Source organism: Nannobrachium achirus (genome assembly GCF_963921795.1).
Source record: "Nannobrachium achirus genome assembly, chromosome: 20".
NCBI classification, from domain to species: domain Eukaryota; kingdom Metazoa; phylum Chordata; class Actinopteri; order Myctophiformes; family Myctophidae; genus Nannobrachium; species Nannobrachium achirus.
Window position 1 is genome coordinate 48,416,153 of NC_137827.1, and position 14,442 is coordinate 48,430,594.

General features: G+C 42.2%; 1 protein-coding gene across 1 annotated transcript in view; it reads right to left on the reverse strand.

The window, feature by feature from the left end:
- dnaaf9 (dynein axonemal assembly factor 9) overlaps window positions 1-14,442 on the reverse strand; it is a 52,744-nt gene that overhangs the window by 9,494 nt on the left and 28,808 nt on the right. Inside the window, exons 26-30 of the mRNA XM_080751426.1 lie at window positions 13,851-13,939; window positions 13,268-13,402; window positions 12,148-12,273; window positions 4,651-4,688; window positions 560-695 (exon numbers count right to left, since the gene is read on the reverse strand). Coding sequence (XP_080607552.1) covers window positions 560-695; window positions 4,651-4,688; window positions 12,148-12,273; window positions 13,268-13,402; window positions 13,851-13,939 — 524 coding nt within the window. The remainder of the gene's footprint in view (window positions 1-559; window positions 696-4,650; window positions 4,689-12,147; window positions 12,274-13,267; window positions 13,403-13,850; window positions 13,940-14,442) is intronic.

A 14,442-nucleotide genomic window follows, 5' to 3' on the forward strand; every position in this document is an offset into this window, starting at 1 on the left:
CAGGTTATTGTTTCATTGGCTAAACATCTATAACTTAAACACTTTCAATGTGGCTCCTAATTGTGTGCATATCATAAGCAAAAAAATGTTTTGTGCAACATAACCATACCACTAAAGCTGGTTGCACACTGAGTTTTGGAAATCTGAAATCCGAAAAAAAAAAAAAAAAAAAAAAAAAAGTTTTTCAGGCCAAGAAGAGAGAGAGGAGAGAGAGCAATGGACCCAGTGGTGACATTTGCAAGAAAAAGAAAACAACCTTGGTTCGTAATTAAATGCGAAACAGGCGTCAGTGTGCAAACGTGATTGACATAACGTGAGGTAAAAAAAAATGCTCCGATATTCGTCCGAAAAAAAAAAACAGCAGAGTGCAAAGAAATTAACTTATAAAAAATAGAAATTAATGGAGATACAAGGTTTCTGCTCGACAGTGACGATACACTCAAAGACAGCCGTTTCACTCCACAATTCTATACATCCATTTCAGTAACCTGCTGCTGCTTATTGCTCAACAGTTGAAAAACCCTGGGTGATGGAGAAACGTCCTGTAGTGAGTGTGTACCTGGTGACAGCTCCTTTCTCCGCCAGGATGAAGGCAGCGCTGGGATTGGAGGAGCGGATCAGCTGTTGGAGGTGTTGCATGAGAGGGTGTTTCTGGGTGTCTGTCAGCCCTGTCCACACCACCGCACTCACAATACCTGACACACACACACACACACACACACACACACACACACACACACACACACACACACACACACAGACAGTAGAAAAGAAAGAATAGGAGTTTTATTTACACGCTGACTGTACACATCTCTTATGTGGGAAAACCAGTAGGAGCGAGATCATTTAGCGACCTCCAACCTGGTCGCAACCTGGTCGGTAGTTTTCACCGACCGGGTCGCTAAATCTACCGACAGGGTCGCTAAATCTACCAAACGGGCTGCAAAATCACCGACCGGGCCGCTAAATCACCGACCTGGCCCGGTCGGTGAATTTGCAGCCCGGTCGGTAGATTTAGCGACCCAGTCGGTGATTTTGCGACCCGACGGTGATTTAGCGACCCGGTCGGTAGATTTAGCTTTAGCGACCCGGTCGGTGATTTAGGGTTAGGATTTAGGGTTAGGGTTAGGGTTAGCAGCCCGGTACATTTAGCGACCCGTCGGTAGATTTAGCGACCTGGTCGGTAGATTTAGCCACCCGGTCGGTAGATTTAGCGACCCGGTCAGTGATTTAGCGACCCGGTTGCTGAAAACTACCGACCAGGTTGCAACCCGGTTGGAGGTCGCTAAATGATCTCGCCCTCTCTCACACACACACACACACACACACACAGCCCATTATACTTTAGAACACTAGGGTTCCCAAACAGCGGGTCACGACCCATTTGGGTCACGACTTGAGTAAAAATCTAATTTTCTTATATATATTGGCAAATAAAGCTGACATTAACCGATGGCAGTAGCCGATATTTATCTGTTGTTGATAAAGCATTCATTTTGTGCTGGCTACCGGTATGTTGGTATGTTGGTTATTTGTAGCCTACCAGGAGAATTCTGAACAGTTATGTCTTATAATGTTGATTTACTTGTTTCTCTGACCCAAAAGGGGAAATAATAACACCAAAAACCGAATAACCAAATATCAGTATCGGTTATCGGCTAAATTGTTATTTTAACCCATTTAGGCCTAGAATTAGAAGGATTCAAAAGACACTTATAGAATCGGGTCAAAATTCTAATGTTCACGACTTTTCAAAAATAGCAGATCTACAAGATTGCAGCACGGCACTCGGTGCCGTGCTGTGAGCTTGTATATCTGCTATTTTTCAATAGTTAAAGCATAAAATAATGATACACAAAATGTGTACCCGTTCTAAATGGGTTAAACATCAGTATCGGTATCGGCCAAGAATTTCCATATCGGTGCATCACTAATATTTAGCCAATGTTGACTCAATTATTCCTTATGATAAAGACTATGGGAAAAAAGGTAAAAGCATACACCCCCAAAAGAAAAGCCATTAATTAATTAATAATTACTGGTCTATGTTTATGTAGGATATATGGCCGAAGCTGTGAATAGTATTACACAATAACCTGTATTGACAGTGGTGTGGTCCTTTAACCCATTTAGGCCTAGAATTATTGACTGCTTTAACCAGTGAAAAATAGCAGATATACAAGCTCACTGCGAGCTTGTAGATCTGCTATTTTTGAAAAAGTCGTGAAAATTTGTGCAAATCTTTGAATATATGTATTTTCAAAGCAAACGTTTGTAACTCAAGTTTTGCTTCTGGGTGGTCCCTGGAACTAAATATTTTGAGATGGGGGTCCGTGGCCAAATACATATCATTTTGGGTCCTTTACATGAAAAGGTTTGAGAACCACTGACATAGTAGTCTCTCAAGAACAGACTAACTGAGCTCCAGTTAAGTGAAAAGGACCTTTTCTTTGACGATGGCTGGCCAGATTGCTGACATAGAAACATAGGTTTTTTCCAAAAATCTTAGGATTCAAAAGACACTTATAGAATCGGGTCAAAATTCTAATTTTCACGATTTTTCAAAAATAGCAGATCTACAAGCTCGCAGCGCGGCACTCGGTGCCGCGCTGTGAGCTTGTATATCTGCCATTTTTCAATAGTTAAAGCATAAAATAATGATACTCAAAATGTGTACCCGTTCTAAACGGGTTAAGACTGCAGTCCTCTCCATATTTAGAGGGCACGTCATCCATAAAAATAAAAATAGAGTGCGCACACCGTTGTCAGCTCCCACTGTTTATCGCAGATCAGCATTTGTTTTGACCCCCCTCTCCAGTCATCCATAAAGCCTTAGAAATATGAAACTGTAGATCAGTGGTTCTCAACCTGTGGGTCAGGACCCCCAAGCAAGCGGGGGTCCTCAAATTATCTTGGGGGGGGGGGGTCCCCAGGTGATTAACTTAATGTGCAACATTGTTTTCTCACTCAACAGTAAACAAACCAACATAAAGTTTAATTGTATAGGGGTATCTGGACATTTATAAAGTGACAATTCAGTAGCGAAGTGTGATGTCACTTCCGTGAAATGGCGTGAAATGTCGCCCTCTACGGGGTTCATGCTGGTATTGTTTTGTATTCAAATCGCCATTGGGGAATTTGCGATCACCGCATATAAGAACTGTGTTAAAAATATAAACACACCATGCTCTCGGATTGACCCAAATGGATATGAAGCATCGACTAAGGTGGAAATGTACAGATTTACCCAAAGAGTAACACAATAAACGCTAGAAACGAGTTACACAGGCTATATCAGATATGAATGAATATCATAAACTATGCAGAACCCCCCCGCTGACAGAAACGCGCACATGGTGTGTTTATTTTTTTAACACAGTCCTTATATGCGGCGATCGCAGAATCCCCAATGGCGATTTGAATACAAAACAATACCAGCATGAACCCCCTAGAGGGCGACATTACGCACAAATGACGACATGGCTTCGTTTCTCTATTTAAGGACTTTTTAATACCTCTAAAATTAAAATTTTACATTGGTCAAATTGACAAATATTATTTGAGGCAGAAATGGTGAACATAGCCGATCTACATGCTCACAACGCCTCGCAGCGCAAGGCGTTGTGAGCATATAGATCTGCTATTTTCACAATAGAACTGTGTTATACAAAATGTAATGCCTCAACTCTTAGTGCTCATCAGGGTGGTGGGGGTACCCAGTTACAATATGATTATTTTGGGGGTCGCGGCCTGAAAAGGTTGAGAACCACTGATGTAGATCACTATTGAATGAAATAAAATGAATAATACAATATGGCTGGTTTGATTGAATCCGTTCAGCAGAGGCTCTGAAACATTACCACCACCACTGCTAGAATGGCACATTAACACATATGGTGCCAACCCCGAGTTTCCCGAGTTTGTATTGGTACTAGTGCTGTGCCAACCCCGAGTTTCCCGAGTTTGGGCCGTTTTTGAAAAAAAAAAAAAAAAAAAAAAAAAAAAAAAAAAAAAAATCAAAATTTTTTTTTTCAAAAATTTTTTTTTTGGACCTCCAGAAATGTGTTAGGCATGATCGCGATCGCGAAATTGCATGTTTAACCCCCATACCAACCCAATCTTTCAAACATGGCAGCCATGTTTGTTTACATCTGAGGAAAACATAATGGCTGATAAATCATGAATGCCTGAACGGATTTCCAAGCGGATTTTTTTGTTTGAAAGCTGTGAACAGCATCTACACACGTGGTGCATCATCTAGGCATGGGCGTGCAGTTTTTACACACTTGCACAATTACATGGAAGTCTATGGTAACCATGGCAACGCGAGACATTGAAGAGAAAAAATCATTGCAACATAAGTGTTAACATAAATGTACCCAAACTCATGCACTCCCTTTTCACACACAAAGTAGTGTCTCCCGGATGCTTGTTGAGTTGATGTTTAAATTTGCGTTAAATTGTCCTGAGGAAATAGTTTCTAACACTGCGACCTGCAATATTGTGTAACAACCGGGACCAAAACAAGAGACAGATGAGTTTTAAATCACCTCCAAGTAGTGTTGTTACATAAAATAACAGAGGAAACAATAGCTGTTGCTGTGTTAGCGGTGTGGGGATTGCAAAGTAAAGCTTTGTCATAAAACCTACCGTGACAGCACTGCTCTAACAGCTTGGGAAAGGCAAACCTGGAAAGAGAGGAGAATGTGTTACTCATATAGAGTACATGGGTGTCACATACGCCGAGCCCATGTTTCAATACTACTTGGCTTAGGAGCTCTTTTTTATTGGATATCTGATCCTGCGTGGCGAGCCGTTGTATCAACACTAACAATAACTCCGTTTATGACTCACTCAGGGGGGGGTGCCCGGCCAAAGTTAAGCAGTGATCAACAGCCTAATTCTATGTTATGGTCCTTGGCCAGGTAACCTCATTATCTCTCTGGAAGACGCCATTGCTCATAGAAAGACAACGGTACCAGCAGCGACTGGCAACTGACCAAAGCTAAAAGCTTTTCTGTAATTTCATTTCAGCTTAATGCAATTTATTCTGGGTCTCCTCCTAATCGATCCATGTTATAATATTCCCCACTTTTTCTGAACCGCCACCGACATGACCAGCCCCAAACCAATACCTGCTAGCAGGAAGGACCTCAGCCTGCACACATCAGTGGCACATACGCACGCACGCACGCACATACACACACACAAACACAGTATGTGTGTGTATACTGTATATACATAAGTTCTAAGGGTGCAACAGTTTACAAAATGTGTCACGGTTCGATACATTTTCGATACAAAAAACAAACAGAAATGTCCTTGATTTATAAATGTATTTTTATAACTAGTATTTCATTTTTTTACTTTGAACAATATGGTACCCAACCTCTCGGTTAGTGGTTCTCTAAGTGGTCTCTGCAGAGGGGGTTCCAGGGGAATGTGGATGTGGAGTGGTATTGTATTGTTCGGTACAAGGTCATTCGGTTCAGTACAGGGTCTTTCGGTTCGGTATTCGGATCGATATGTTGCACCCCTAATAAGTTCATTTCCAGGCCCTGGTTACACAGCTGAGAATGTGTACACCACACACTCACACACACACACACACACACACACACACACACACACACACACACACACACACACACACACACACACACACACACACACACACACACACACACACACACACACACACACACACACACACACACACACACACTGTACAAACATGTAAATCCCAGCGACCCCCCTCAACCCGGTGCATTTGGGGAGATCGGCAAATTGGAAAGGTATTCATGTTTCCTGTCCTGATGTAACGAAGTGTCTCCGCCCATCGTAAGGCAGCGGATCAGGGCTGACTGATTGAGCTCCAATGAGGAGAGACTAGGGGTGGATTAGAAGTTAGGGTTGAGAGCAGGGTCAGGCCTGAGCCAGGCTAAACACACCCAATTAGCACCGTGGTAGGGTTCCGCAGTAGGGGTGTAACAATATAGTAACTACATCGAAAAATCGATTTTAATTTGCAATGATCTACTATATCGATATGTTTGATAGTATGGAAACTAAGTATTTGTGCCGTGTATTTAGCGATTTTAAGAAGGAAAAGGTGGGGTTTAATTACTTTTCCATTCCATATAGCTACTCTTGGTCTATCGATAAATGTGTATAATTTCTGTGTTCATGCCAAGGTGCAGGTTTGGTTAGGTTTGTGTTGAAATTATTATGTCCATGTATTTGATAGAGAATCACAGTGTTTACTTATTTATATCCATAATAATCGATTTTTCCCTTAAAAACATGCACTATTGACATGTTTCACACAGATTTTATTTCTTTGCTAAATAGTTACTATATCGATTTTAAATCATTGAATCGTATTGTATCGCCATGAATGAACCAATATTGTCCATGTATCGTACGACCATGAATGAACCAATATTGTCCATGGATCGTATCGTCAACCATGTATCGTGATGTGTATCGCAGTTAACCCATTCGGGCCTAGAATTATAAAATGCTTTAACCAGTGAAAAATAGCAGATATACTGTACAAGCTCACAGCGCGGCACCGAGTGCCGCGCTGTGAGCTTGTAGATCTGCTATTTTTGAAAAAGTCGTGAAAATGTGTGCACATTAGGGATGCGAAGATATACCGGTACGGATCGTAATCGCGATACAAACGTCCGCAATACGGTCGAATCGGTTCATTCAGTGTGTACCGGTACAATAGACGGCCGAAATCGTGATGGATCGTGCCGTGAGTGTCTGGATCGGTACATTCCGCGATTGTATCGGTTCTTCCATAATAGTATTTCATTCTATCCTGTGTTTCCGAGGCGCCATGAATGCACCATCATCAGCCGTTCGGTTCAGCCCCCTCCCCAAAAGCCAGTCTTTAACGCGAGCTGCTCTCGGACAGACGGACATCTGCACTCTGCATGCTTGCAACCAGGGAGACAGACAGCGAAATGCGAGTGAATCAACACAGACGAACTAGCAGCCCCACGGGTTAAAAAGATGATAGATTAGTACAGTACTTAGCTTTATAACATCCAAGTCCGCTGCGCTGATTGTTGTCACAGAGTAGCACAGGCTGATCGAGTGATATGTAATCAACAGCCGTTTCTTAGCGAATCTTCGACGGACAATTGATTGAGATCATCTTCTCTCTGCGCTATATTAACTGCACACAGACAACAACAACAATGTTGCTGGGTGTTGTAGACTACTGCTTGCGTTTAAAACAAAGTATTTGTCACTGTTCTACAACTTTCCTGTTGATGCAAGCAACTCTCTCACTTTCTCTGCTGCTAGTTCTGCTCTGGAAAAGAAGCCTAATTTATACATCGCAGTACAAAGGTGTTGCACCTAAAAAAGCAGACCTACAAGCTCACAATGCGTCGTGGATGCGACGCGCTGTGAGCTTGTAGGTCTGTTTTAAAACATTTTGGCTATAAAAATTGCATAATCCTGGATTAAATATAATATAATATAATATAATATAATATAATATAATATTATATTATATTATATTATATTATATAAATACAAACCAGGGAGGGACTTTATTGTTTTTCAGGTCAAGGACCCCTTAGCTCAGACAGAGATCAAGCAGGGACCCTCGCTGTAGGCTATACTGTATCACACAAATATTTGGCAGGCCCCCTGTAATAACCCTGGATTGGGGTCCCTGACTCCCAGTTGAAGACATATAGGCCTACTAATAATGACATAGGCCTTCTATATGATTAGTTATCAAACACTTCTACAATAGCCAGCAGCTTTGTGTTCTCCCAGAATACTATATGTTGGGTTGTTAGACAGAGCCTAGTACTACAGTGAAACAATAAATTGCCTTGAATTTAAATTTCATAAATTTTTAGTCGCTATGTTTTGTAAATTTTGGGATTTGGGCTTGAATCGTGGTGAATCGTGAATCGTATCGCATCGTATCGGGAACAGGGGTGGATCGTGATGTATCGTATCGTCAGGATTTCAATGTATCGCAATTATATCGTATCGCTGGCTGTGTATCGAGGTCCGTATCGTATCGCCTCAGTGGTCGAGATTCGCATCCCTAGTGCACATCTTTGAATATATGTATTTTCAAAGCGAACGTCTGTAACTCAAATTTTGCTTCTGGGTGGTCCCTGGAACTAAATATTTTGAGATAGGGGTCCGTGGCCAAATTCATATCATTTTGGGGGTCCTTCACATGAAAAAGTTTGAGAACAACTGACATAGTGGTCTCTCAAGAACAGACTAACTGAGCTCCAGTTAAGTGAAAAGGACCTTTTCTTTGACGATGGCTGGCCAGATTGCTGACACGGAAACATAGGTTTTTCAAAAAGTCTTAGAAGGATTCAAAAGACACTTATAGAATCGGGTCAAAATTCTAATTTTCACGATTTTTCAAAAATAGCAGATCTACAAGCTTGCAGCGCGGCACTCGATGCCGCGCTGTGAGCTTGTATATCTGCTATTTTTCAATAGCTAAAGCATAAAATAATGATACACAATAATGTGTACCTGTTTTAAATGGGTTTTAAAATCTATCGTTACACCCCTAGCCCGCAGACATCCCCGTCCCTCCCTCTCTCTCGTCTACCCAGCATAATCAGTGGGTGAAACAGACAGGGACAGGAGGCTTGTCAGAAGTTGCCTGGAATGGAAAAGTCAGCACTAACCACATTACTAACTAAGGCCGCTAGATCAGGGGTCTTAAACAGGGGGTCCGGGATCCCTAGAGGGTCCTCAGAATTACTACAGGGGGTCTTCCAAATCTTTGTGTGCTAGAAACATTTCTCCTTTTTTTAACCACTTGAACCCTAGCATCCATATTCTGAGAACTTTAGACAAAAATAGCAGATCTACAAGCTCACAACGCCTCGCGCTGTGAGGCGTTGTGAGCTTCTGCCTCTCCACAGCTGGGCCCGGCAGGCAGGAAGATGGAGGGAGCGACGGGAAAGGATTTCAATGCAAAACCCCTCCATATCCATTTTGGAGAAAAGAAATGGCACTACTTGAAATAGACAGTTAGTGTTTCAGAAACAAATAAAAGCAAATAAAAATATCTGTATTGTGGGCGGCCGTGGCTAGACCTGTCACAATTATTACATAATCTAATCGCAATAGTTTCCATGTTGAAAAATTAAAAAAATATAGAAAAAAAAGAAATAGCAGAAATAGCAGGTATTTCCACCATTTTCAAAAATATATATAAGTATATAATTTATGTCAGTAATCTTCCTGTGCAGTTTGTGATTATGAAGCCCTAAATGGCAAACAGAAATTAATCTTGTATTCACATGTGCCAGTCTTCATTACCAAAAACCAATGCCAATTAAATCGTTAATCGCAATTATTTGTGTGACAATTAATCGTCAATTACAATGTTTAATCGTGTCAGCTCTAGCGGCTTAACCAGGTAGCATGTAACTTGCTTGAGAACGCCTCGGTATACTCCCTGAGGGATAGAAGTGGAGGATGTTGCTCGGGATAAGGAAATCTGGAAGTCTCAGTTGGAACTGTTAGCCCCGCGACCCAATTCCGGATAAGCGGTTGAAGATGGACGGATGGATGGATGTGGTAACTACAGGCACCGGCCAACATGCATCATATGCATGGAGCTCTGACATAACCATGCCGCATGTCAGCCCAATCCTTTTGTATGCACAGTCTAGGAAAACTGCAATACATGACGACACGACAAGGCAAAAATGAGTGCCAGCAATTTCCCATTTTTATTACCTTTTAAAAGTTGTCACAACATATTTATATACAGTATATATATTTATGTATTGATCACTCCTAGGCCTACACCGTGTTTCTGGTTGGAAATGGGATCCGTTTTTTTTTGGCAGCAGAAGCACATCGTTCTTCACGATCCTTCGATAAATGCAATAAAATAAAAATCTGTCAAAACTCGTCTCTGGCAGTGAGAGCTTATAAAACAAACATGTCAAAGGAAATGACTTTGTCAAATCTTTTTTTTTCAGACAGTACATATCACATTGTGTCTCAACACGCGGTGAAGAACCAGGCTCACTGACTAGAGTGCTATGCCCTTATTGTTTAGACCGGCCCAGTCAATCTGCCCCACCGAGAGGCTCTGAGAGCCTCCATCTTAAGCCTGTAACAAAAGGAGAGCGAGATTAAATGTGGGGACTGATCCTCTCTGTATGAAAGGGGAACCAGCCTTGGGTTTTAATAGCTGAAGTGTCATGTAACCTTGGCCTGGCAGCCTCCAGCATTTCAATGATCTACCAATATCATCACACCCTGCGGACATCTGGCACTCCCTCATCCAGCAGAATATGCTGCTTTTTAAAATTACTTACTTTGTTGACCGGTGCGGTGTGTCCCTGGGGTCTATACTTGGTTCCGTCCGTTTTTCCCCTCTAACACCAAATCTCTTGAGACGCATTATGGGCTTGCAGATCTGCTATTTTCTGATCGAATGATTGTATATTTTTGCATAATGTTTTCCTATATATGACATGCCCAGAATAGGGATGCTGGGATTCATGTGGTTAAATCTTAGCACACATACAGATCAAATGTTTGGGTAGGAAAAAATTCCGAGCACCCAAAAGGATTAGGAAGTCACAGTGCAAAGTATTAGAAACGCAAATCTGTTATACATTCACTGACTGATTTTCACCTGGTAATAGCTTAACTGTCCTGTAGCGATAAGCCCTACATATCTGGTATTTAAAATAGACTCGCTATTCCGGTACAATTCCGTTGTGTATCCATCCAAATCGCAAGTATTACGTACTTACTTACTGGCTGCTACTGCAGTGCTTTTGTTCCTGGATGTTCCTTTATGACAAACAGGAACCCAGCCATTAATCCATTAACACCCAAGGGGCCAAAATCGTTCAGTAACGAGATACGGCCACTGGAGGTCGCTGTGCCAAAACTCAGTTGTCTCGTCCCTCAACGAGACAAAGGGTTAACTTGGTTACATGCAGCTGCATGCATCCTGTGTTGTCTGTGAAAGACCCTGGTCCATACGTCATAACATGGCTCGCAGAGAGACAAAATGGCGCGTCTAGGCTGCATTGATTTCTATTCTATGCTGAAACATAAAAAGGGCTTTATCTATGAATAAGGTGCAAAGAACGCCAGGGAAGCAGAGATCTGCCTGTTTTCACGGTTCCTGTTTTACCGCGATGGTCGGCCCCGGTTTGGATTTGAGTTTCGCGAGCGTTTGTAAACAAATGGATTATTCTCCTCAATCGTCAGTGGACACTCACGTGCACACGCACAAAGCTTCCGAGGCTCTTCAAAATTAAAGCGTAAGTGAACGACGGCAGCAGCAACAGCTAGAAATGTTAGAAACCTTGGCTTCCCATGTGTTAACACATCTGGTGCCAACCCCGAGTTTCCCGAGTTTGTATTGATACCAACGCTGTGCCAACCCCGAGTTTCCCGAGTTTGGGCCGTTTTTGAAAAAAAAAAAAAAAAAAAAATTCTCAAATTTTTTTTTTCAAATTTTTTTTTGGGACCTCCAGAAATGTGTTAGGCATGATCGCGATCGCAAAATTGCATGTTTAACCCCCATACCAACCCATTCTTTCAAAAATGGCAGCCATGTTTGTTTACATCTGAAGAAAACATAATGGCCCATAAATCATGAATGCCTGAACGGATTTCCAAGCGGATTTTTTTGTTTGAAAGCTGTGAACAGCATCTACACACGTGGTGCATCATCTAGGCATGGGCGTGCACTTTTTACACAATTGCACAATTACATGGAAGTCTATGGTAACCATGGCAACGCGAGACATTGAAGAGAAAAAATCATTGCAACATAAGTGTTAAGGAACCACTTTAACCATTATTTTATCCTTTAACAATTAAAAAATAGCAGATATACAAGCTCACAGCGCGGCACCGAGTGCAGAGTAATTCTAGGGGTTCTTGACATGAAAAAGTTTGAGAACCACTGATATAGAAGAAGGATTTAGAAGGAATGTATAGAATCGGGTCAAGCGCGCTGTGAGCTTGAATATCTGCTATTTTTTCAATAGTTAAAGTGTAAAATGATGGTTAAAGTAACAATGCGTTCCAGGTCTAAATGAATGAATTCATTATTCAGCATCCAGAAGAGAAGGACAGTGAGAGAAACGTTACCTGTGCTCCATACAGGAGGAGAGGGGGTCCACGCAGGCCGTGACGGCCCCGATGGTGAAGCAAGCCTGGACAACAGGGTCCGGGTGGAACAGCACCGCCTGGACCACGTCAAGAACATCTGTATATCTGTTAGACAAACGTGTGGGGGAGAGAGAGAGAGATAAGGGAATCAGTAAATAAATACACACATCAGAAAAATCGACTTTTCTGCGTTCTTTTCATTTCTGTGACAGCCTGATAGGCGGTGTTTGGGGGTGTCAGGGTTGTGGGCGGTACTTGGTAGAGAAGAGGTGACAGGTGATCCTAAAAAGGTAACTAAAAAAAAAGAATTACAGAGATTTGGAGCTGGCTACGACTGTTCTTTTTTCCCTGTGATGAAAAATGACATTGTGTCAGGTGAGATCAGTGGGTCACTGGAGTAGGGATGGGACGATAATCGTTATTTTCGTTTATCGTGATAAAAAAGCACTCTCGACCAAATCTCTTTGCCCAAAAATAGCCGATCAACAAGCTCACAATGCATTGCGTTGTGAGCTTGTACATCTGCTATTTTTTGGCAAATGTTCCGCCCCAGGATAATGGATGATGCCGTATATTTTGATTATCGCGATAACATTGTAAATCGCAATTTCTTTGGTCACAATAACTAGACTAGACGAGACTATTGAAAAATAGCAGATATACAAGCTCACAGCGCGGCACCGAGTGCCGCGCTGCGAGCTTGTAGATCTGCTATTTTTTGAAAAATCATGATTTTGAAGTCTTTTTTGAAGTCTTTGAATATATCTACTTAAAAGCGAACATTTGTAACTAAATATTTACTTCTGGGTGGTACCTGGAACAACATATTTTGAGATGGGGGGTCCGCGGCCAAATACCTGTAATTTCGGGGGTCCTTGACATGAAAAGGTTTGAGTACAGCATGATTTAGAGGAAGGATTTAGAAGTCGGGGTCAAAGATCGGGTCAAAGATATTCAAAGACTTGCACTCATTTTCACGATTTTTCAAAAATAGCAGATCTACAAGCTTGCAGCGCGGCACTCGGTGCCGCGCTGTGAGCTTGTATGTCTGCTATTTTTCTATAGTTAAAGACTAGACATTGAGTGGACCCTTCCTCACCCAGGAGTGAGCAGCATCAGACGAGGCTTCCCCCCTGCACCTCGCTGGCTCTCCAGGAAGTTGGACAGGAAGTGCTGCAGGTGAGAGGCGGAGAAGCCGTCGCAGCTGTCTGGACCGGGCTGGTACACCACCCACCTATGGCACGCAATTAACACAGTTACTGCCGTCGGGTTATAACGTTTCCTATTGTAAAATTGCCTGATCTACTAGCTCATAAATAATGTGGTAAATGGTGTATTTATATAGTGCCTTTATCCAAGGCACTTTACAGAGATTGTGCATTACATTCACCCATTCACACACACATTCATACTCCGATAGTGGAGGAAACCATAACCTGCATGCTCACCAGGAGCAACTAGGGCTTCCGATTCTTGCTCAAGGACTCTTCTGCACTAACTCTGGGGGAGCCCAGGATCGAACTGGGAACGCTTCAGGAATCCTCCGTGTTTGAATGACTGTTTCTCTACCCCTGAGCCACTGCCGCCCCTATCATCACCGCCCCTATCATCATATCACATGCGTGTTGAAAATAGAGCCTATGTTTTGATCGCCTTTTTTTTTTATGACTTGTCTCTCTTACCTTCCACCTTCCTTGTTCAGCTGTACCAGGTAGTTGCAGAGCCTGCTCTTGTGGTTTCCTGGCAGCCCAGAGAGGATGGTGATGACAACCTGTTCAGAGAGGTCAATTGTCCGTCAATGATGCAGTGAAGAGAACCATGTGTGTATCCCTGCATGACTAGGATGGCCACATGGTCTCTCCCTGTTGGCTTTTCTTCCATGTCATTTATGAAAACATACCAAGGGAGGTGCACTGCCTACTGGGGATGGGATGATATTAAGTTATGTCACGATTATTGTGACCGAAACATTAGCGATTTACGATATGATTACGATATTCAAAATATCCCCAACATTCATTATCCTGGGGCGAAACCTTTTCCAAAAAATTGCAGATCTACAAGCTCATAGATCAAGCTTGTAGATCGTCTATTTTTTGGAAAAGAGATTTGGTAGAGAGTGAAAAAAAAAGACTGTATCAAGTACATTATTTCCAGGTCCGTTTTACCCTAGAGGGTTTAAATGGTACCGGATATGCAGCTCGGCAAATAAAAGGTGAATTGATCCCAGAGCATGACGGAGGATAATTTCACGATGAATTTAAATCTCCACGA